The 25000-nt window shown below is 48.2% G+C and overlaps 1 protein-coding gene across 5 annotated transcripts in view; it reads left to right on the top strand.

Annotated features, from left to right (window-relative positions):
* The window catches only part of sulf1 (sulfatase 1), a 33620-nt gene that overhangs the window by 846 nt on the left and 7774 nt on the right, over window positions 1–25000 (top strand). For all 5 annotated transcript variants that reach the window (XM_035526544.1, XM_035526541.1, XM_035526543.1 and 2 more), the window contains exons 2-10: window positions 11082–11373; window positions 12398–12637; window positions 13940–14091; window positions 15996–16165; window positions 18486–18636; window positions 18726–18901; window positions 19404–19532; window positions 20183–20239; window positions 21384–21522. In XM_035526544.1, coding sequence (XP_035382437.1) covers window positions 11232–11373; window positions 12398–12637; window positions 13940–14091; window positions 15996–16165; window positions 18486–18636; window positions 18726–18901; window positions 19404–19532; window positions 20183–20239; window positions 21384–21522 — 1356 coding nt within the window. In that variant the 5' untranslated portion in view covers window positions 11082–11231. The remainder of the gene's footprint in view (window positions 1–11081; window positions 11374–12397; window positions 12638–13939; window positions 14092–15995; window positions 16166–18485; window positions 18637–18725; window positions 18902–19403; window positions 19533–20182; window positions 20240–21383; window positions 21523–25000) is intronic.

Raw genomic sequence — 25000 nt, 5'->3', positions numbered from 1 at the left:
ATATATATATATATATATATATATATATATATATATATATATATATATCCTGTGTTGAACAGGTCATCTGGAACTGTCCAAGCTGTGACACAGGCGTGTGCGTGTGTGTGTATAAAAGGGGGTAGAAAATTCAAGGCTCATTTCAGATCTCATTCTCACTTTGACGGTGTGAGACACTGCCGTGAGATCACAGACGCTGGTGACAGGTGTTACTGTGTCAGTGTGTCATGTCTGTCAGGTATGGACGTGGGACATGTGGGGACACATGTCTCCGTCCACTGTCTCCAGCTGTTAACCAGTCGTATCTCTCCTTTGGTCTGTCTCCTCAGCATGAGGAGGTGGGGCCACAGTCTGTCTGGTTTGTGCCCCTGAAACCTGCACTCAGTACTCAGTACCACAGACACGTTAGAAGTTCAGTACTCATCTTCACACTGCATGTTTACTGGCACGCGTACAGAAACTTCTCATCAGCGTGCAAGTCCAACAACAGGCCGTCAGTTCAGAGCAGCAGTGAAATCAGGCTCCTGATACTCAGATATAATATAAAACTGAAGGAGACACAATCAGAAAACCATCTGAGTTTCTTCAGAGGTGGGCTGTTCTCGCTCAAAGTTCAAAGTTCGCATGGTGTGGTCTGGAGCTGGCAGGCTCACGACATGGAACTGCTCTGTCTCACAGTGGCAAACTATTTCTCACTTTTTCTCACAGGCATGTGTCTCCTCATACAAATGTGTTCTGTGCTCAGACACCAGAATACTAGAGACATGAGCTCTGTTGTATGGAAACAGGAGTTACAGCTGCTGCAGGTCAGGCTGAATTCCAGCCAAGGTCAGGAGAGGGAGACACGCCGTGAGAGTGAGACACACCGTGAGAATGAGATGTCCTGCTTTCTCCTTCACAGTCAGAAAGTGGAAGTTTAATACAGGCAAGATAATGAATGGGACAATGAAGCGGGTGGAGGGTGTGTGGAGGGTGGGGGTGGAGGGTGTGTGGAGGGTATGTGGAGGGTGTGTGGAGGGTGGGGGTGGAGGGTGTGTGGAGGGTATGTGGTGGGTGGGGGTGGAGGGTCTCTGGTGGGTGGGTGGAGGGTGCGTGTAGGGTGGGGGTGGAGGGTCTCTGGTGGGTGGGTGGGTCTCTGTGTGGTCTGGTATTCTCTGCAGACACCACTGGTCCCTTTCGCTTATAAAGTCCAAATAAAAGCAATTAGTTAGTTAGGGTTTAGGGTTAGGTTTGGGTTTGGTTTAGGGGTTATGGATGGTTGGGGTTGGGGGTTAGGGTTAGTCAGGGGTTAGGGTTTTGGGTTAGGTTTAGGTGTTACAGTTTAAGGTTAGGTTTAGAGTTAGGCTTACGGGTTAAGGTTAGTTGGGGTTGGGGGTTAGAGGTAGGGTTTAGGGATTAGGGTTTGGTTTAGGGGTTAGGGGTTATGGTGAGTCCTGCGCTTGTAGCCTTGCTTGTTTCTGGCCCCTCCCTCCATCTCCTGCCAGACATCTATTGCCGCATGTAGCTGAGGTCAGTTTTACTATGAATCCATTTAGGATTTATAAGTTGCAAGATGGTTCTGGGTCAGTGTAAAAAAGATGTCTCTCAACCAGGAGCAGAAAGGCTAAAACCAAGTGTGAGGGGAGTGTTAAGGGAGTGTGAAGGGAGTGACTACCTGAGGTGTGAGGCGAGTGTGAGGGGAGTCTACAGGGCAGGAATTGACTGCAGTCTCGTGTTGGTGTTTATCTCCAGGGTTAATGACGGAGTTCCTGTGGGCATCTGTCTGATCTTAGTTTGTTGGCACTGCCTACAACACAGTTTATCATTACAGAGATGTATGAGAGAGACTGTGTGTGTGTGTGTGTGTGAACATGTGTGTGAACGTGTGTGAACTATAATTATGTAGTAAAGGGTGTTAATGCTGTGAGGATGTGTAAGAGGGCACAGGCATGGAGGAGGGGCCTGCAGCCTAGAGGAGGGGCCTGTGGCTTGGAGGAGGGGCCTGTGGCCTGGCTTGAGCCCACCCACCCAGAGCAGGGAGGGGAGTTGGAGGTAAGGTGAGGGAAAGACCTCAGCACATGGGGCTCTTTTGTAGGTCAGAGAACCAACTCTGCAGACACACACACAGTTAAACTGAATTAGAAAATTACAAATGACTCGATTACACATCTAAAGGAAGGAAGCCACACACGTTTCTGTTGCTTGTGGTGGAAAGAACAGCTCTAGGTCTGTCTGCCTGTCTGTCTGTCTATCATCTTTTGCTGCCTCTCCCTCCTTCATTCTCACTTTTCCCTCTATTTATCTTTTTCTTGCTTTCTCCCTCTCCCTCTTGCTCTGTTTATACATGTAGATACAAACTCAGTCATAAACTCAGAAAATACAGAGGCAAGTTGTAGTAGAACCAGAGAGTCTCTGTTGTGTCATGAGCGCAATACTGCCTACATTGGGGCTCCCTCTCTCTCTCTCCCTCTCTCCCTCTCTCTCTCTCTCAAGGTGCTCCCTCTCTCTCTCTCTCTCTCCCCCCCCCTCTCTCTCTCAAGGTGCTCCCTCTCTCTCCCTCTCTCTCTCTAACTTGTGCTCCCTCTATCCCCTCTCTCTCTCTCTCTCTCTCAAGGTGCTCCCTCTCTCTCTCTCTCAAGGTGCTCCCTCTCTCTCGCTCTCTCTCTCGTTTCGCAGGGCTCCTGTCTGCACATGCTCCACATTCTGGGAGTGTAGCATTTCACAGCAAGGCAGAGTGAGGGCCCCAGGCCCCACCCCCAGGCCCCACCCACTGCCCCACCCACAGCCCCCACCTCCCACTCCCAGAACCACTTTGTGGAATTCCTTCTCCAGAATGCAGAGAGCTTGTGCCTTGTTCTGCTGTTCAATGTTCTCCCGTGTTCTCCCTCCTACAGGTGCTGCTCTGGGGCAGATAAACGAGGCTGATGGTCATGGTTTTTTCCAGCAGGTTGTAGTTCTGGGTTTGCTGTGGGTCAGAGAGGAGGTCAGACACATTGCAGGCTTCCGTGTTCAGGTTCAGGTTTCCTCATTCAAGTAGCACAGGGTTGTTGATTTTTGATAATCCTTTATTCCCTCTTCTGACACGTGTGGTTTGTTGGTGTTACATTGAGCTCTGTTCTGTCTTCATTTGAATCAGTAAAAACAAACCCCCCAGACATGCGTGACACGTTAACAAAGCTCTCATTCTCAGCACCATGTCAAAACAACCTAGCGCTCTTTAACCGAGAGAGCACCCTTTAATGGAGGAAGCGTCGTTTAACGGAGGGAGGGCCCTATAATCGAGGGAGGGTGCATTAATCATTCCTGGATCGGCATGGCCCATTGCATCTGTAATAACCCGCCATGATCAGAAGAACGCCATGACTCAACCAGTAAGCATAAAAATGTGGATTAATATCTGGAGTAATGTTGTAATTATTGTAATGTTGCCATATAATGTTGCCAATGTTGCCATGTTTCCTGAACGGGAGGGTGCAGTGGGCACACACAAACGCTCTCTCCCTCTCCCCTCCATCTCTCCCCTCCATCTCTCCCACCATCTCTCCTTCTCTCTATTTCTCCCTTCCTCCCTCCCTCTCTCTCTCCCTCCCCCTCCCTCTCCCCCTCTCACACTTCCCCCCCTCTCTCTCTCTCTCTCACCCTCTCTCTCACACGTCCTCCCTTTCTCTCTCTCTCTCTTTCTCTCTCTCTCTCTCTCGCTCTATCTCTCTCTCTCTCTCTCTCTCCCTCTCTCTCTTTATTTATGTGGTATCCTGATACACATTTCATGGAAAGACGCTTTATTTATCAAGGACAGTTACCTCAGTGGAAACTTTCTGAGGACGTTTAGATATTTTCACATTTTTGGAGGCCATGGTAACGATGTATATTTGCACACTTTTGATATTGTGGTGAAAGGAAGACTTAGAAGAGAGCAGTTCATGAAAGTGTTTCATTTGGCAACCCGTGATGTGGTATAGGGCGTGCGTGACAGTCCGACGTCGTCTCTGTGCTGCTGACTTTATCCTGGTGAGGAAAAGTTCCATTTATCTTCTTGCATTTTTTCGTCCCTGAGTGCCCCTGTTGATGTGGATGCTGTACGTCAGAACGTGTATCCTATGCAAGCCCAAATAACTCAGGACAAACACACATTTAAGTCATAAGGAAACGTTTGCTGCAGCTGTAACTGTTTTTCTTGTTTTGTTTTCGTGGCTTGTTGTTTTAACACCCATGAAGCGTCCTTTCCTGTGCCTGGTCTTTGTTTATTAATCAAACAGCTGACTCCCGTGACACAGCACTCAACTCTTCCAGACATCTTCATCTGGTTTTTGTGCTTCCTTCAGTAACTGTGTCCATTAAATTAAACGGCTTCTTATCCAGACCTGCCTGGCAGTCCCCTCAGCCAGTCTGGACCAGCAAAGTCCAACTGAAACATGGAGAAGAGGCTCTGTCAGGTTTCATTAGATGGTTCTACATTTTAAAGCTGTTGTTTCGTTCTTTGCTCTAGCTGGTAACCCAGGTCTGCTGAAGTGTAATTTAAACAGCTTGGCTTGGTAGGTAGCTGAGAAACACTCTTCTCAGCTCAGCTGTGTGCAGGTGGTCTGTCCAGTCTCTGCTCCAGGAATAATCCCTCCTGAAGCCCAGGAGATGTGGAATGTGCTGAGCTCAGAATTCCATGATGTCTCGGCTTCGGAAGTCTCAGGCTGTCGTGGAGGTGTTCGTGGTGACTCAGTGCTCCGGAGTGAGACTGGAGCGAGACTGGGGTGAGACCAGTGAGGGATGCTGGTACTCTTATGTCTCCTGGTATATGGCAACACTGTCAAAGCCTCCAGCATGTCACAGTCGCTCTCTACTTGGGAGGCGGTTGGGGTCTCCCTGCCATGGGTGATGATGGATTATGGAAAATCATAAAACTCTCCAAGGTCACGTGTTTCCCACACTTGAATGCCAGGCACTCCAAAATGAGGGGTTGCACTACTCGAGGGGCTTAGTGTGGGGATTAGTGGGGCCTCGGTTTACGAGTGTGAGAGGAGACACGTGGTGAGAAAGGCAGGACTGGGAGAGTTGGTGTTACTGGTGGGACTGGTGGGACTGCAGCTGGGCACTGGTGCCACCCGACACCCTGCAGATAACAGAGTGAGTGTGGCAGGATGGCATGATTGGGGATCACTGCCTGCCCCCTGACCTTTAGCCTGTTACGTCACAGTGCATTCAATGTTGGGAGTAATGGTACAGGAACTTGTGTGTATTTCCTATGGTGTAGCGTCTTCCCATGAGAGTAGACAAGCTTTTAGTTTGCTTTAATAACTTTGTACTTAGCAAGTCTCATGCCTCTAAACACACACACACACACAGAGACCACCTGGTGCCACAGTGAGAGGCACTTTGAAGTCTGTGTTTGTTTAATGATATATTTTGAGGAATCCATAATTAATGAGGGAGCGTTGCCAGGTGACCCGCTCCCTGTCACTCAGAGATTATTCAAGCCCATCTCAAGCTTCTTCCAAAATCCCTCCTCCAGTTGCCTCCTCGCTGGATTAAAATAGTTCAATCCAGCGATTCACACCCTGTTATCAAACCCCCAGCTCCGTGTGATGTGGAAATCGGAGCTGTTTGGCGCGACATACGGTTCACTTCTCTACAAAGCAACATGTGCGATGACTGAGAGCTCTGTGCAGCTGTGGAGAATGGTCAACTAGTCTTGTTTGTTTCTTTGTCTTTAGATGAAACTGTTGCATCTCTTTGACAAGTGTGTGTGTGTGTGTGTGTGTGTGTGTGTGTGTGTGTGTGTGTGTGTGTGTCGTTTGTGTTTGTTCGTTCATTTGGTACTGGAGCCTTGCTGTTTCAGCCTTTTTTTACACCACAAGTGAGCTGAAGTTGGGATGTCTGTGCGTGCATGCGTGTGTGCGTGCTCCGAGTTCTCCAGGTTGGTGCTGGAGTCTTCATGCAGGATTGCTTTAGTCTGGAGCGGTGAGGCTGATTAGATACAAGCGTGGGTTTGGTGCGTGATGTTCACACCACAAGAAGAGCTTCCCAGATCCTCACGAGAGTGAAACTCAGAAGAAACGACCCCTGAAGGTCCTCTACCTGGGCTGTTTCCACACATGTCCCCTCATTACCTGTTACAATATCACAGACCTCCCACAGACATGGTTACGTCTCGTCAGGTTACGTCTCATTAAAGCTTTCACAGACATGGTTATGTCTCATCAAAGCTCCCACAGACATGGTTATAACTCATCAGCCTCTAGGGCGTGATATGGAGATCAGCATCAGTTCTGCTGTAAAGAGGAAACGAGGCAACCAAGATCCCTCTCGCCACTGGAGCTCTAAACCCTAAACCCTAACCCTAACTGGAGCTCTCCACCCTAAACCCTAACCCTGACTGGAGCTGTCCACCTTAAACCCTAACCCCAACCCTCCACTGGAGCTCTCCACCCTAAACCCTAACCCTCCACTGGAGCTCTCCACCCTAAACCCTTAACCCTAACCCTGACTGGAGCTGTCCACCTTAAACCCTAACCCCAACCCTCCACTGGAGCTCTCCACCCTAAACCCTAACCCTCCACTGGAGCTCTCCACCCTAAACCCTAGCCCTAACCCTAAACCAGGTTTGTGTTTTGCTCTGAGTTCAGTCGGTGTGTGTGTTGCTCTGAGGTTAATCTGTTTTGCATTGATGATGCTTCCTTCTTCACCTCTGAGTGCTGTTGGTCTGTTAGGAACATGAGAGTGCAATCTGGCTGATGCTCAGACCACTAGACTGGAGGCCCTGTTTGTTTTTTCATCTTCACAGTGTGTGGCACTGGATACTGGCGCACAGAGACATTCCTTGTCACTCTGCTGAGGTGTGTGATGTGTCATTAGTGAAAGGGTGTGTGTGCGCGAGTGTATGTATGTGTCTGCATGCATACGTGTGGCATTCTCTCCACAGTGATTAAGCCAAATGACCCAGCAAAGAAGGGCCAGAGTGAAATCACTTCAGTTGGCTCATTCCTACTCCACCCGAGTAATCGAAACCCAGAGACCCCTGCAGTCTGTCTGGAGCCTCAGAGCAACTCTCTACACATCTGGGTCGAGACCTCCTGACATCAGCGTGCTTCTGAATGTAGACTGTAATGTGTCACGGTGCTCAGGGAGTGTAACAGGGACATTCAGAGATTCTTGGCACAGCTGCAGATGCTTGCAGTGAGCAGGCTTGGTGGAGGCTGAGGACCCCCTGGGTTCATCCACAGTAGTGCATGAGGCAGTAGTGCATGAGGCAGTAGTGCATGAGGCAGTAGTGCATGTGCTGCCACATGAACTTCTTTTTGGCATGTAGAACTTTCTGGAGAGAATGTTCTAGATCTGTTCTGTCCATACACACTCATCATGTTTTCCTGTTTCTGCACTTCCTGGTATAGAGGATGTAGGACCCTGTTATGGTCATGACCATCAGACCACATGGGAACATTGCTGAGGGGGCTGGAAGTCTGGTGGTCTGGGGGTCTGTGGGCTCCATGGCGGCATGTGGTTTGATGTGTCATGCAGCAGTATCTGTGTGTTGCTGTCACCATTCCCACAGCTGTGTGGTTAAACATGGCTTCTTTATCTCGGGGAGCGTGGGGGGAGCAGAGCGTTACAAAATATGGCAGAATGATGGAAATGAAGCTTGTGGATTGTGGTGAGGGACACTGTTCTGTTCTCATTAATCTGAAAATTGCTCTCATTTTCTGTGCAGGGCACTCCTGACAGCTGGACGCTCACATAGGGGCCTTTCTGTCCTCCTCTGAACCCTGGTGACCTGTCTCGTCCTCCTCTGTCCTCCTCTGAACCCTGGTGACCTGTCTCTTCCTCTGAACCCTGGTGACCTGTCTCCTCCTCCTCTGTCCTCCTCTGAACCCTGGTGATCTGTCTCCTCCTCTGTCCTCCTCTGAACCCTGGTTATCTGTCTCCTCCTCCTCTGTCCTCCTCTGAACCCTGGTGACCTGTCTCCTCCTCCTCTGTCCTCCTCCACTGAGCTGGTTACTGGGTCGTTTACTCTAATCCCTAAAAACAATAAGTGGTGAGAGATGGTGCTTGCATGTGTGCTCTCTCTCCCTCTCTGTCTCTCTCTCTCTCCCTCTCTCTCCCTCTCTGTCTCTCTCTTCCTGCTTTCTTTCTCTCTCTCTCTACAGTTGGTCTGGAAGACATCATTTCTGTCTTCCTCTGTAATTCGCAGAGGTCTGTCAAAACAGATGCAGACATTAGATGAGGGAACACAGAAGACCAGGAGCCTAAACACTTTCAGCATCTTTAATTTATTGGCAGTTTGTAGGTCTTCATAATTTGAAGACATATTATATGTTTGGACTGATTATTGCCCAGGTACTCTTTCTTGGGGGCTCGGTTCTGTACATGGTCTGTGCTCCTCTGCCAGCGTCTGTGTCTTGACGATTCTTTTGGTAATAAAACCCAAGATTTTTTTTGTTAAATTGCGTATTTTCATTGTCTTTCTTATTTAGGGCAAAGGACTTCCATAAATCATCTCAGAAAGGGTTGAAAAGGTTGAACAGCAATGTGAATTGCAGATAGCTTTTCCCTCGGGTCCAGCGCACACACGTGTGTGTGTGTGTGTGTGTGTGTGTGTGTGTGTGTGTGTGTGTGTGTGTGTGTGTGTGTGCGCGTGCGTGTATGCTTTACATGCTCTGCAGTGTGTCTCCTCCTTTTTTCCCCCAGGCTAACATGGTCCAGTCATGTTTTAGAGCTCCCACCCCCCCAACCCTAGCGTTCTCCCGAGAACAAAACTCTGCTTGTTGTAGCTACTTTAAAACTCATGGGGTGATTTCTAGATAGTTTGGTTCTCCTGGAGCTCAGTAGCAGAGGAGTTCCTCCCCAGCCGTAGAATCCAGTTCTTCAGAGGGCTGCCTCATGCATAAACATGAGCCTTGTGAATAAACATTACCTTCTAATGCCTGCACATCAGGCTGGAGCCTTGCAACAGTAGAGGGTAACGCAAGCCTGCCTGCTGCCTTGCTTCTTCTGCCCCGGGGTGGACCAGGGGGCTTGGCCTGCCTGGACCCCAGCAGGAGCAGTTCCTCCTCAGAGGAGGGTGGCAGAGCGTGGCGGAAGGGGGAGGGGGTTGCAGACACCAGACCTGCTGCCTGGGACGCCATTTTCACAATAATGAGGGTAATTAAAACACAGCTGTAATTTCTCACCCTCTTTCCTTCCATGGCAGAAAATAGAGGAACTATTTAAGGAAAGTTTACTTAAATTACAGAGCTGAGCAGAAAGTGTGAGTGTCACTTGGAGAGCAGAGGCTGGAGTGTGTCACTAAAGGACCCAGGGACCCTAGGGTTAGGCTAACCCTAACACACACTACAGGACTTTAACCCAGTGCCCCTGAGCAGATCCGATTGCTTTTTCTTTTGTGTGTATCCAGACTTTGGAAATGGGGTGGGGGTGGGGGCATGTTCCGTTCCTCTGTGTGTGTGTGTGTGTGTGTGTGTGTGTGTGTGTGTGTGTGTGTGTGTGTGTGTGTGTGTGTGTGTCTGTCTGTGTCTGTACATGTATGATGCGAGGCACTTGTAGGTGATCTGTTGGATAGGGTTGATCCTTGTGGTTTCGGCAGTTACAGCGACAGCCGACAGAGTCATTAGTGGGGCCCACGCTCGCCTGTGTGTGTGAGACAGAGGGTGGGGGGACAGGGAGACGTGGATGTGTGGGTGCTGCCTCCACTAAAACAAGGCCATGTTTGTCCAGTGCTGCTGGAGCATCCAGGCCTGCTAGTAATCACACTGTCCAGCCTCACTAGCCGCACTGCTGCGCCAGACTGAGAGCAACAGCAACAACGTTTTCTCTTCCTGGTCCTGGATTTTAATCCATTTAACTCAGAGTGCATCAAAGGCAGAAACTGTGTGTTCTGTAAAGACCTGCGGTTTACGGTGGGTTTCTGTCTGCTCAGGAGATCTTATCTGCCAAAGAAGGACAAATTGGAATGCCCTCCCCTCCCTCCCTCCCTCCCTCCCTCCCTGCACCAATCATGGCCACTCTTTAGGGAGAGTGCCCTCCTCATCAGCTAAGAGAAGTCTAATCAGATCATGGGTGATTGTGGCTCTGGACTCGTTTAGGTTTCGTAGAGAGAAAAACCTCATGGTCACCATAGGCTGAGTGGGGCTGGCTTACTCACCCCACCCCCCCACCCAACACTCCCCCGTCCATGACGAGGGTTAATGTAGCGGAACACCTCCCTGCTCCCTGCTGGGCATCTGCCAGGGGTCACCACACCCAGGTCATCTGAGTGACAGCCAAACCCTGGGCTGTGATTGGCTAGGTTTGGACTGTTTCTACCATCAGTGGCCAATGAGAGAACTTCTCCTGGGACAGATGAGTGAATGCTGGCTCGCAAACACTCAAAGGGAGAGAACGCACTCTCTCTGTATGAGTCTCTGTGTGTGTGTGTGTGTGTGTGTGTGTGTGTGTGTGTGTGTGTGTGTGTACACACATCTGAGGAAACTAGTCTGACACCATTCTAGATGCTGTGCGGGTAGGATTTATAAGCACTGTGTTGAATGCTGATGTGTGATGTGTTTATCTGTTGGTGGTCACAGGGCTTCACTGGATTTATTTTAGTTAAATCACATCAAATCTGCTGGAAAGAAGAAAGAAGCAGGCAGAAGTCCAGAGAAACACTTTCACTTATGACATTTGTTCATTTTGCATGTTGAATTTGTCCTCATGGGTCTACATCTGTGGTCTCCTCTCCTCTGGTCTGTGGGTGTCCAGATATGATATTAAGCTTGAGAGATGTCAACAATTTATCAGGTGTGGGAGTGTTTACAGCCGTCTGGAATAGTCATTTATGTTCTGTTCCACCAGAAAAATATCTGTAGATCTGTTTTAATTTTACAAGCATCTAGATGTGTTTTAATTTTTAAAGGTCTGTCGTTCTGTTTAATATCCTCTAATTCTAAAACATGCTTTTTTTCATTGTTTTTATTTGACTGCCACTCTGTTAGTCTCCCTTCTTCAACTTTCACTTTTCCTTTCTCTGACTTTATTCTTAATTTTTCTGTTTTCTCTCTCTTTTTTTTTAATACAGTTCTGGGCTTCTCACCATATTCCCATTTTAAACACTCATGTTGTGACTTGTCTTTTTCCCGCAGACGTGACTGTGGAGAGCTACGCCGGCCTGAGAACAGCAGAGTGGACCCTCTCTCTGTCTCTCTCTCTCTCTCTCTCTCTCTCTCTCACTCCCCCTCTCTCTCTCTCTCTCTCTCTCTCTCTCTCTCTCTCTCTCTCTCTTTGCTCTAAGCATGAAGTTTGCATGTCTGCTCATGCTGCTGGTCTCTTGTGCCGTCTCGTCCCATGGTCTGCGAGGGCGTGTGCAACGCGACCGCCGCAACATTCGTCCCAACATCATTCTCATCATGACTGACGACCAAGACGTGGAGTTGGGTAAGTGGCTACGTCTTGTCCTCCCGCACACGACTGAGGTACGGCTGCAAAATATACTGTTTGTTAATCATCATCACAATATTGACCTTTGCCATAATAAAACTGCAGAAACCAGCAGTATGCAAATGAGACTCCTAACAAATCACAATTTTTAATTGTCGGTAGGTAATGCAGGCCATTGATTAATGATATTACACCAGTCAGTGTGTTGTGATATTTATTACCATATATTAAAATTGCTATATGTAGTAATATAATCGTGATGTGGTATTTCTGTCCATCGTGTTAAACCCAGCTCAGAGAGCTCTGAAGATCTGTTTATTAAATATGTTATCAAGAGAACTTGAGCATTAAAGAGCAGAGAGGAACCAAGGCCTTGGTTATGTGCTGGACAGTCCAGATATCCACGTGAGTCCAGTGCCTTGAGTCTCAGAATGAAGGCACCACGTCTGTAGCACTGAGTTACTTTACTTAGACACAGGAAGCATCCAAGTTAACGTGCAGAATCTCTAGTTGCTGCTCAATTGTGCTTTTTTTCATGTGAATTGTTCTTTTTTATTAAGTCAAGCCTGGAAAACCTGATGTCAGTGTTTGGATTTGAGGCCAGTGTTCTTGGACACAGTGTGTTAAGCCTGTGTGACTCAGCGTTGCACCGCTGTGTGTCGTCAGAGCTGATGTGGGTCAGATACAAGTGCAGAGTTGTGCTGTCGTCACCAGATCAGATTCCCTGCGACACACTAGAACCATCAGCGCTCAGCTTGCTCACATTGACCGTCTGACAGACGTTTACATTTGAATCTCCAGTGACTGGAAATCTCTGAGAGCTTTGAGGCTCTTAGTCATGCAACCACAGTCTCTTACTGCACCGCCACAAGGCATGTCTGCCCTGGCCCCGCCCACAGCCCCGCCCACACGGCCCGTCATACACTGTGAACTTCATGAACTCATTTAGTGCTGCAGAACTGAGCCGTTTTATTTAGTTTCGTTTTTTTTTTTCTTCTTGCTGTCTTGCTCTGTCCCACAGGCTCCCTGCAGGTCATGAACAAAACCCGCCGGATCATGGAGGGGGGGGGCACCTCCTTCACTAACGCCTTCGTCACCACGCCCATGTGCTGCCCGTCGCGCTCGTCCATGCTGACGGGGAAGTACGTGCACAACCACAACACCTACACCAACAACGAGAACTGCTCCTCTCTCTCCTGGCAGGTCCAGCACGAGCCGCGATCCTTCGCCGTGTATCTCAACAACACGGGATACAGGACAGGTAGTGGATACAGTCATTCTCTCTCTCTCTCACGCACGCACGCACGCATACCTCTCCCTCTCTCTCTCTCTCTCTCTCTCTCACGCAGGCACACCTCTCCCTCTCTCTCTCTCTCTCTCTCTCTCTCTCTCTCTCACGCACGCACGCACACCTCTCTCTCTCTCTCTCTCACACACGCACGCACGCACACCTCTCCCTCTCTCTCTCTCTCTCTCTCTCTCACACGCACGCACGCACGCATCATACATACACACATACATATGTACATACACGAACGCACACACACACACACACCTGCGTACACACATTCGCACAGATACATACATACATACATACATACATACACACACACACACACACACACACATCCAAATACATACATACATATACATACACACACTCGCACCCACATACATACATACATATACATGCACACACACACATACATACATACACGCACACACACACGCGCGCACACACACACATACATACACGCACACACACATACATACATACACAGACACACATACATACATACACACATACATACGTACATATGTACATACACGAACGCACACGCACATACATACATGCGTACACACACACACACACACACATACATACATATACATGCACACACATACATACATACATACGTACTTACATACATACACGCGCACACACACACATACATACACACGCACACATACATATATGCACACATACACATACACCTGCGTACACACATTCGCAAAGATACATACATACACACACACACACACACACACCCAAATACATACATACATATACATGCACACACACACATACATACACGCACACACACACGCGCACAGACACACATACATACATACATACATACATACATACACACACACACACACACACACACACATAAATGCAGTAAATGTAAATATACAATACATACATACCTGTGTGTGTGTGTGTGTGTGTGTGTGTGTGTGTGTGTGCGTGTGTGTGTGTGTGCGCGCGCGATGCAGCCAGATCTTACCTGTTGATCTATCAGTTTTTATCTTTTTGAGCAGATTAATGGGAGATTACTGGGAGATCACTGGGAGATTAATCTGTTTTACACATGTACACTGACGTGTTTTTAAATCAGATTCATTCATGTTGGGTTATTTTGGATTAAGGATTTTACTTTAAAAAATCTGATGCTGTTTGGTGGGTCCTGGGATTCTTCATCCCAGTTTGGTATTAATGTAAACAAACTGATCTCAGAACAGCAGTGTTGTTGATGTTGATGTTTGGGTTCCTTGGCAGCATTCTTCGGGAAGTACCTCAATGAATACAATGGCAGCTACATACCCCCTGGCTGGCGGGAGTGGGTGGGGCTCATCAAAAATTCCCGTTTCTATAATTACACGGTGTGTCGGAATGGTTACAAGGAAAAGCACGGAGCAGACTATGCCAAGGTATGTTCCACTGCTCGAAATTCCCAACCACCTCTTCACCAGAAGGTTCGTCCAAACCGGATTAAGGCACACAGCCTGCACGCGGTCCTTTATCGCATCTACTGGCTATTATTTCTGTCACTACATGTGATGGGCGAAAAATGCAAATAAAAGAATGAATGAAGAAATTAAGTATTTATGTATGCATGTATTTATTTATTTATTTGAGTATGAGAGGCATACCACTCTGATGTATGTTGACGTCCTTTGAAGCCGTGCAGGTTCCAGTGGGTGTGTCATTTGAGGAGGTGTGTGAGTTGGGTGGTTTTTCTGTGCTCGTCTGCTGACTGGCTGAATAACGTATTGGTCTGGTGCTCAGATGGCAGTGAAGTTGTTAAGTTGCCTACAGGCAGTGACTCCGGAGATGCCAACGAGGTGTGCTGGGCCTCAGTGGTTCCGTGGGAAAGCTTGGAGTGGTTTAATCCCCTCCAGCGCAACTGTCCTGACATGGCGGCATCTCATACCACGCCTCCATCAGTGGTCCACAATGTTTACACCCTTAGACAAACCTTGCTGGCCATCCAAACAGTAGTTTCTCATGAATTTTGTTATCCGGGTGAACTTTTTAAAAACGTTTTTCTTACATCTCACTCTCAGACTGTGACTTTGCTGAGGTAAACCGTATGTATGCATGATTCCTGCCTGTTGAAGTGTGTTCTTACTGTTTGAAATGACCGCATGAGTCATGTCCGTTCTGAAACAAACTGAAGTCTGATGCGTTCATACAGTCTGATGAATCTGAAGGCATCAGAGTTCCTGTGTGTCATTGAATGGAATTCTCTAAATTGAAGAAACTCGCTCACTAAAAACCCTGAGCAGAGAGAAGACAGATTAGGGTTATAGGGTTGGGGGTTAGGGTTAGGATTATAGGATTAGGGTTACAGGGTTAGGGTTACAGGGTTAGGATTATAGGGTTAGGGGTTAGGGTTATAGGGTTAGTGGTTAGGGTTAGGGTTGGCAGTTAGGGTTAGGATTATAGGTTTAGAGGTTAGGGTTATAGGGTTAGGGGTTAGGGTTAGGGGTGGCAGTTAGGGTTAGGATTATAGGGTTAGGGTTATAGGGTTAGGGGTTAGGATTATATGGTTAGGGTTATAGGGTTAGGGGTTAGGGTTAGGGTTGGCAGTTAGGATTGGGATTATAGGTTTAGGGGTTTGGGTTATAGGGTTTAGGGTTAGGGTTGGCAGTGAGGGTTAGGATTATAGGTTTAGGGGTTAGGGTTATAGGGTTAGGGTTGTAGGATTACAGGGTTAGGGGTTAGGGTTATAGGGTTAGGGGTTTGGGTTAGGATTATAGAGTTAGGGTTATAGGGTTAGTGGTTAGGGTTCGGGTTGGCAGTTATGGTTAGGGTTAGGGGTTAGGGTTAGGGGTTTGGGTTACTGTTATAGGGTTAGGGGTTTGGGTTAGGGGTTTGGGTTACTGTTATAGGGTTAGGGGTTTGGGTTAGGGTTGGTGGTTAAGAGTTGGGGTTAGGGGTTAGGGTATAAGACCTGAGGAGGAGACGTGGACAAGGAGATGTGGTCAGAGGTCCCTGTCTAGCGCTGGGTAGCACCTCACAGTGGCGAACAATTCCTTTAACTTTCAGAGGCCTCATCCACACACCTCAATGTGGTCAAAACACTGACTGAGCAGGAGGGTCCGACCCCTGACCCCAACTGTGGGCGCTAACACCAGTGTCATGTTCGGTTGTGCACAGCAGTATCACTGACGCAAACACATAGCAACCAGACACATAGCAACCAGACACCATTACAGTAAAGAGCTGATGTGTGGTTACCAAAACGCTCCGTAGTGACAGTTGAAAACACAGATGTCACAATCTCTGTACAGTTCTTCATGGTTTGTTGTGTTTTGCTTTCCCTGTGCAGGATTACTTCACAGACCTGATCACCAACGACAGCATCAGCTTCTTCCACACGTCGAAGCGGCTGTACCCCCACCGGCCTGTGCTTATGGTGATTAGTCACTCAGCACCTCACGGACCTGAAGACTCGGCCCCACAGTATTCCCATTTCTTCCCGAATGCCTCCCAGCACATGTGAGTGAAAAGCATTCTGGGACATCTTGTTACCCACTCTAAACTGAACTGTGTGTCCTCCAGGGAGGACGTCTGGGCAGGGACATTTCGGACTCTGTACTTTTTTCAATATTTCATCTATATTTAAGGCAGGATATAGGCCACACAATCTGCATTTTAGGGGTGGACCTAGGTGTTCTGAGCACAATCATCTTGTAAAAAATGTTAGAATTTGTCTCACGGGTAAATATAAGTCAGGAATTGTTGATTTTGTGTGCTCATACATGTCAGATCTGTGATTAAAATGAGACCCTTCATCTTGGGAGATGACGGTGCCCTGAAACATTCTTGTGAATAACTACTGACGTGACAGACGTGATTTAGGGTGTAAGAAATACACGCGAGTGAAGATTGGGGTTTATGGAGCGCTATTCTGTTGCCAAGTCCAAGAACGTTTTTCAGCTCTGTCATCACGACAATGTGGCTCAGCTGCCACTTCAGGTCCCAACTATCTTAAAGTGCTCCTCCAGGGTCACAGCTTGCTCCACCCCCACTCCTCACCCACAGCCTCCACCCCTCACCCTCCACCCCATCCACCCTCCATCTCCACCCTCACCCCCACCCCCACCTTCCACCTCCACCCCTCCACCCTCACCCCCACCCCATCCACCCTCCACCTCCACCCCTCCACCCTCACCCTCCACCCTCACCCCCACCCCTCACCCTCTACCCTCCACCCCCACCCTCCACTCTCCCTCAATCACTCTCTGGGTTCAGATTTCTGGCCCTCATCTTGTCACTCAGCGCATCCATTCACTTCGTGTGTTTTGACGTGTGGAATGCATTGTTTTGCTTTCTTCAACACTCTTTGTTATGTTATTAATGTATTTAGCGTGAGTTCATGGCTGTGAAGGGCTCAGACTGGGCTGGTGGTGATGGGCACACAGTTGCGGAGAATCTTGCTTGGCATGTCCTACTAGAAGAGCCAGAGGTCAGATGATGGCAAAAGCAGCACAAGACTCAGGAGTGGAGGTTGCACGGACTCCACAGATCAGAAGTAGACATGGCGTTCGCCCTGCACGACGCCAAACTTGAACTCCGTCATCATCACAATTCATTCAGCAAACGTATAATGAGAGGAGAGGTGCCAAGCACAGTGCCACAAATCTGCACAGCAGCCAAGGCTGGAAAACATTGTGTGCGCTTGCATACTTTGTTGGCATGGAAACCATAACAGCGGCTAATCTGAAATGTGGCGAGGCTGTGTTAGCATTAAGTGTGCAGTAGTAAATCGTGTGGGTGTCGACAGGGCAAACATTCACAGTTCTGCTTTTGGTTCCATCAGCCTTCCTCATTCTCCAAAATACCTCTGGAGTGTATTCTAGTGTCGTCATCTGTTCTCTGTGTGACAGAGAGAGAGGGAGGGAGGGAGGGAGATAGAGAGAGAGAGAGAGAGAGAGAGAGAGAGAGAGAGAGAGAGAGAGAGAGAGAGAGAGGGAGGGAGAGAGAGAGAGATTCAGTACATTGCAGGGTCGTGTAGGGATTGGTTAGACTTCCCACAAGGCAGGTTGGCACATATGGGCGGTTCATCGTAGCAGAGCAGGTGATGTGCATGACCCCTGTCAAATTCAGTGTGATTTGCTCTCCTGACCTCTCCTGACCTCTCCTGACCTCTCTGGCTCAGTGTCCTGGCTCTTTGGAGAGTGGGTGGGGCTTAATCCAGCCGCTAAGACCAAATGCAGCTGTCTCACTGCTCTGGGTCTTTCAGATATGTGGCTGTCGCCTACAAACCAGACCAGAGAACTGGCACGACGCGAGCGTGGAGGCGTCTCCCAGCCCGCATGCGCCGCTCTGTTTTCCCGAGTTCTCCCCTCGCCAGCCCTCTTCACATATGCTTGACTTATTGAGTTTGCATTCCAGAGCTTGTTACAAACTTTATTTTGGGTGCCCAAGGCTACAGAGTGATTGTTTTTCGCATGTGTGTGCCAACCCTCAAATGAGTTCCCTGTGCCAGGAAGGCCAAGGCTCTTGGCTTGGTGTGAAGTTGCTGCAAAAACATTGAGCACAGAGACCCACCTAATCAGTGGGTGTGGAAATTGATTAGCAATGCCTGTCGCACACATTATGTGGTAGATAAGATAGTGGCACCTGTGGTGGTGAAACAGGTGTGTGTTGGGGACTCAACACAGTGCTGTGCTCTTGGTGTGTGATGTGCTGTGCTGTTTGTGTGTGTGTGTGCTGTGTTGTGATGTGCTGTGTTGTGATGTGCTATTTGTGTGTGTGTTGTGTTGTGCTGTTTGTGTGTGTGCTGTGTTGTGATGTGCTGTGCTCTGTTCTCCAGCACACCTAGCTACAACTACGCCCCCAACATGGACAAACACTGGATCCTGCAGTACACTGGACCCATGAAGCCTGTACACATGGAGTTCACCAACGTCCTGCACAGGAAGAGACTCCAGACACTGATGTCCGTGGATGACTCTGTGGAGAAGGTCAGACAGTCTGAGCAGTGACAGAGATTACGAGTGTACAACATGCGCATGGACATGCATTAGAGAACTCTGTGTGTGTGTGTCTTCAGATATACAACACACTGGTGAATACAGGCGAGTTGGACAACACCTACATCATCTACACAGCTGACCACGGTTATCACATCGGCCAGTTTGGTCTGGTCAAAGGGAAGTCCATGCCATATGACTTCGACATTCGGGTGCCTTTCTTTGTCAGGGGACCCAACGTGGAGCCCGGAGCCAGGTAGCACCCAGCAACTAATGTGAATGTAATCATTATGTAATCCTACTGAGATTTAATCATTATTCAAATAAGCCTGCTGGTCTGTTGAATTGTGGGAAGCCAGTGACATTAAGACCATTAAGATTCGTACTGTTTTACTGTATCTGGGATGTTTTGTTATTTGCCAATACTGGACATTCATACAACACAGGCGGAAAAATGTTAATGTCTTAGTCATGTTGACACAGGCATCTATCATTTAATCTCAGCGTTTTATGAAATGAATACTTTTTTTTCAGGCTTTGGTATTAAAATACTGCCCTAGCCCACATAATAACCTGAAATTTGTTTTGAGGGAGAATCGTGAGTCTTCAAAGAGACTTCAGAGAGTATTGAGGGAGAGTCTTGAGGGAGAATCATGAGGGAGTTGGCCCTTGTGATCTCTTGGATTCTATCTGTCTCTGACAGTTTTGGCTTCTGCCATAGCCGCGCTGACCTTTGCTTGCTGGTTCTGGTTCCACAGGAACAGCCATCTTGTTCTGAACGTTGATCTGGCACCTACCATCCTGGACATTGCTGGCCTGGACAGTCCAGCCGATATGGACGGCAAGTCCATACTGAAGCTCCTGGAGCAGGAGAAGACTGGCAATAGGTAGAAGATTAAACTCCAGGATGAGCCTGGGTTCTCCCAGGGTTCGTCCACCAAAACAAAACTAACGCCATGTTTCACGGTTCACGATTTAGCTGGAGTATCAGCCAACATTTGGAGGACTAACCCAATCCCCTAGCCCTATCCACCTCTAGGCCTAACCACTAACCCCTAACCCCTAACCCCTAACCACTAGCCCTATCCACCCCTAGGCCTAACCACTAACCCCTAACCCCTAACCACTAACCCCTAACCACTAGCCCTATCCACCCCTAGGCCTAACCACTAACCCCTAACCCAAACCACTAGCCCTATCCACCCCTAGGCCTAACCACTAACCCCTAACCATATCCTCCTAACCACTAACCACTAACCCCTAACCACTAGCCCTATCCTCCTAACCCTACCCCCATAACCTCTATCCCCTAACCCTAACCCTATGCCCCTAACCCCTAACCCCAGCTGTTTGTAAAGGGGGTTTGGTCTGGACAGTATGCTGGGTTCTCTAATTCTAATGTAGATTATGTAAGAAGTGCTTCATAAATTTGGCTTTTTTTCAAATTCCAGGGAACCAAAATGATTCCCAAGACCAGTAGTAGCTTTTGTTATGAGCATTTCATATGAATTCTAAAACTTTGTTTTTTGTTTTTCAGATTCAAACCAAACCGGAAGCCAAAGGTCTGGAGGGACACGTTCCTGGTGGAGAGAGGGTGAGTTTGCTCCACTCTGCTCCCACTTCTTCTTCTTCATCATCCTATAATAGCAGGTGCAGTCATTTGTTGTATTGGTTTATATTGTGGAACGTGATTGACATCAGGCTCTGTGTTCTTGCACATCCTGTCTGCACTTACCTGTGATCCAGCTGTAACTGGCTCACTGCAGTCTATGTTCCAATAACTCAGTGCGTGTGCAGTAATCCCACACATGTGCAGTAATCTCGTGCATGTGCAGTAATTCTGCGTGAGCGTCCTCCCGTGCCTGTACAGTAATCCCGCATGAGCATCCTCCCGTGCATGTATAGTAATCCCGAGTGTGAGCGCCCTCTCGTGCATGTGCGGTAATTCCATTCGTGTGCAGTAATCCTTCGTGTGCGTCCTCCCGTGCGTGTGCAGTAATCCCGTGTGTGAGTGTCGTCCCGTGTGTGTGCGCTAATCCCGTGCATGAGCGTCCTCTCATGCGTGTGCAGTAATCCTGCTGAGCATCCTCCCGTGCCTCTGCAGTAATCCTGCGTGATTGTCCTCCCGTGTGTGTGCAGTAATCCTGTGCATGGCTGCTTGTGGCAGTTTTAAAGCAGCAGCTACCTATTTTTCAACAACAATAACAGCATGTTGCTGATCAGGCCCGGCTGCATCGCTGTGACAACAGAACTGCTGGGCATGAAATCAGAGCCGTGATAACCCACATACTTCACACCTAAAGCCAACAAAACCTGCCTAACCGGGTGCCACCACAGTTCTCATTGTATTGAGCTGTGAGGTGTGTAACTGAACCAGTTCATTAGGCAATGCTAAGCAGCCAGTTCTCCACAGTGTGGCGTGATGTCCAGTTTATTATTTAGTCATGTGTTTGTTTTGTGGATGTGGGGAGTCCAAAAGGAAATGGAACACAACTGCAGAGTGCTACAGGAAAGAGTTGAGTTTGGTGGGATAAATAAATTGTGGGATACCCCAGGAGAGCAAGACCTCACGCTGAGAGGAGCCACAGGAAGGGTTGGTGTGGAGAGCCTGACCCTCTTCCACCTTCCTGCTACCCAAGCCACAGCCCGGGCAGGCAGCTCCACCTACCTCCACCTTCCTCCACCTTCCTTCACCTTCCTACACCTTCCTACCTCATCCAGCCTCTCTGTCGTTGCAGCAAAATCCTGCGTAAGAAAGAAGAGTCAGTAGGGGGTGCTGTGGGCCTGGCGCATGCAAACAGCCTGCCCAAATACAAGAAGGTGAAAGAGATGTGTGAGCAGACAGAGTTTCAGACAGCCTGCGAACAGCCTGGACAGGTACATGCACGCATGCATACGCATGCATATATACACACATGCATGCACGCACACAAACGTGTGTGTGTGTGTGTGTGTGTGTGTGTGTGTGTGTGTGTTCAAGTTCAAGTTCAAGTTTGGTTTATTTGTCACATACATAGTCATGTACAGTATAACTCGCAGTGAAATGGTGGAGAGTGCTCTGTCCAAACTGAGGAAAAAGAAAAACAGGGGTGCATAGAGAAATATATATTCTATATATATACAAAATTATATTAACAATGTATGTACAATATCTGTATATTATGTTTATATACACAATGTATAATGTATATATGATATGTATATATGCATGTACACAATGTACAGAATGTACAGTCCCATCTTGTAATTGACATATTAACAGTTATATGTTACATGGTGGTAATTGAACATATTTACAGTTATGTTACATGGTGGTGGTGGTCCCCACAGTTTATCAGTTTCCCTGATTCAGGGCCCGAATGGCCTGTGGGAAGAAGCTCCTCTTCATTCTCTCTGTTGAAAGCGAAAGCGCTTCCCTGACCTCAGCAGAGAGAAGAGTCTATTGTTGGGCTGGGTGGGGTCCTTCACAGTCCTCCTGGCCTTGGTCTGGCACCGCTTGTAGTAGATGGTCTGCAGCTCAGGAAGTTCCGTATGAGTGATGCGCTCTGCTGAACACACCACCTTTTGGAGTGCTTGTCTGTCCTGCTTGGTGCTGTTCCCAAACCAGACTGTGATGTTCCCTGTGAGGATGCTCTCGATAGTGCAGGTGTAGAAGTTCCGCAGTACCTTGGAGGGCAGTCTGAAGTCTCTTAGGCGTCTGAGGTGGTAAAGACGCTGACGAGCCTCCTTTGCCAGGGAGTTGGTATGGCAGGACCAGGACAGGTCCTGTGAGATGTGAACACCAAGCTACCTGAAACTATCTACTCTCTCCACTGTGGTTCCACTGATCCTCACAGGTTGGTAGTGCCGCTCCTGCTTCTTGCTGCAATCCACGATCAGCTCCTTTGTCTTACTGACGTTTAAGAGGAGCTTATTTTCCTGGCACCAGTTTTCCAGGTGTTTAATCTCCTCCAGGTAGGCCCTCTCATCGTTGTCCGAGATCAGGCTTATGACAACGGTGTCGTCAGCAAACTTGACAATGATGGTGGAGCTGGAAGTGGCTGTGCAGTCATAGGTGTACAGTGAGTAGAGCAGGGGGCTTAGGACACAACCCTGAGGAGCTCCAGTGCTGAGGGTGAGGGTGGATGAGGCACAGTTGCCCACCCGTACTGATTGTGGTCTGTCTGTTAGGAAGTTGGAGATCCAGTCGCACAGGGATGCATGTAGTCCTAGATCCTCCAACTTAGTAGTGAGTAGGGAGGGGATGATGGTGTTAAATGCTGAACTGTAGTCGACAAACAGCATTTTAACATAATTACCCCTCCCTTTGTCCAGGTGGGTCAGTGTGGTGTGGAACAGATGTGCAATTGCATCATCAGTGGAGCGGTTGTGGCAGTATGAAAACTGCAGTGGGTCCATGGAGGCTGGCAGTGAAGATGTGATGAAGGCTCTGACTAGCTTTTCAAAGCACTTCATCACGACTGATGTGAGGGCAACAGGGCGGTAGTCATTGAGGTCAGAGGGTCGAGGTTTCTTCGGGATGGGGATATATATATATATATATACACACACACACACACACACACACACACAAACAAACAATCATTTATTAATTTGTAATATTTAAGCCCAGTGATGTTGTGCTCCCTACACCAGGGTGTCCAGAGTGAGTTGTTACATGTGTGTGGTGCAGTGTGGTCCCTCGAGTTGTAGTGTAATTCAAGCTGCCAGTTACAGCCACTGAGGTGTAATTAGTCCTTGGTATGCTTAGCAAGGGTAACTAATTCCACTGTATCCCTCTTTCATCAGGGCCCTATTAACTGGTGCACAGCGTGCCTGGTCCCTGGTAGTCAGCAGCACAGTGCTGAATGAGAGCTGAAAAAAAACACAATGTTATAGTTTCAAATGCAGCTTTGATTTCCAGAGCTAATGTGAAACAGACAAACAGACAAAAAAGTTTTTATGGGTTTGCTTCTAACAGTCTGGGGATTTGATTAAAAGCAAAGTTTCTACGAAGGGTTTGTGGTTTTTAAGGGTTTCTAAATGTTTAGAAATGTGTGTTGGTGCACTACACACCTCCCTGTGACTGCTCTGGTTTGAAAGAGTGCATGAATGTTTATTTGTTAAAAACAGCAGGATATAAGGACATGCAGGTTGTGCGTGTGCACAGGCGTGTACATTTTCAGTGTATTTATAGTCAGTTTTTCTTCTGCTTTGGCGTAAAAGTGTTCAGTGAAACCTCAGACGTGGTGTAGATGAAGACGGTCGAGTCTGAGCCTGTGGAGGGGAACACACACACTACCCTCTCTCCCCGCTTCTCTCACTTTCTCTCTCTCTCTCACTCTATCGATCTCTCTCTCGTGTTGGAGGAATGTGACAGGCACTAAAACTAAAAGCTCTGTAAAAACAGCAGGAATGCAAGACTTCACCTGACAACTACTGCCCTGCTTCACTTCCTGTGAAGAGTCAATGAGTTCTGTGTGTGTGTGTTTGTGTGTGTGGGGTGTATTTTGTGTGTGTGTGTGAGGGGTGTATGTGTATGGTGTGCGTGTGTGTGTATGTGTGAGGGGTGTCTTTCAGTTCTCCACCTCCATGAATGAGGGTTAGGGTTAGACTAATGAGGTGTATGACTGTGATTGGTCATTTGGAAGCTTGTGTTTGTCATTCTGGAGATCTTGAGTGTGATGGTGAGTTAGCAAAACCCCGCAGAGTTGAATATGTTTGCTTAGGACTGTTTGACTAGCAGCTGATGGAGCCAGGCTGTGTGTGTCCGTGCGTGCGTGAGCCAATGCATAAAGTTTGTCTGGCAGTGTTGGATGTGTGCATGTCCGTGTACGTGTGCTTTTCTTGTGTACGTGCGATTGTGGCATGCATGTGTTTCTAGTTGCTCCAGTCTCTGTTCATGAACAAAAACAGATCAGCTCTTACCCACACTGCACTGGGGCAGATCATCCCTTACCCACACCCCACTGGGGCAGATCATCACTTACCCACATTGCACTGGGGCAGGTCAGCTCTTACCCACATTGCACTGGGGTGGATCAGCTCTTACCCACACTGCACTGGGGTGGATCAGCTCTTACCCACACTGCACTGGGGCAGCCCACAGTGGCGTTACCTGTCTCAGGTAACCTGAGCATGACTGTGGCTTCAGTTTAGTTCCACTTCCCCAGCTGGGAGACAGAGAGGTCTGGTGCAGTTAGGTCCACCCTCCTTCTCTTGTTACTGAGGTAATAAACCAATCACTATGCTCCCCAGAGCGGAAGTACCTGCACAAGACATGGCTCATCACATGACCACATGACTCATCACACAACACATGGCTGAGTATGATTAAAATGCTGTCGTAGTGGTGTGTGTCTAGTGTGTGTTTTGT

Source organism: Electrophorus electricus, chromosome 5 (assembly GCF_013358815.1).
Source record: "Electrophorus electricus isolate fEleEle1 chromosome 5, fEleEle1.pri, whole genome shotgun sequence".
Taxonomy (NCBI): domain Eukaryota; kingdom Metazoa; phylum Chordata; class Actinopteri; order Gymnotiformes; family Gymnotidae; genus Electrophorus; species Electrophorus electricus.
This window is presented reverse-complemented; position numbering and strand designations above follow the sequence as displayed.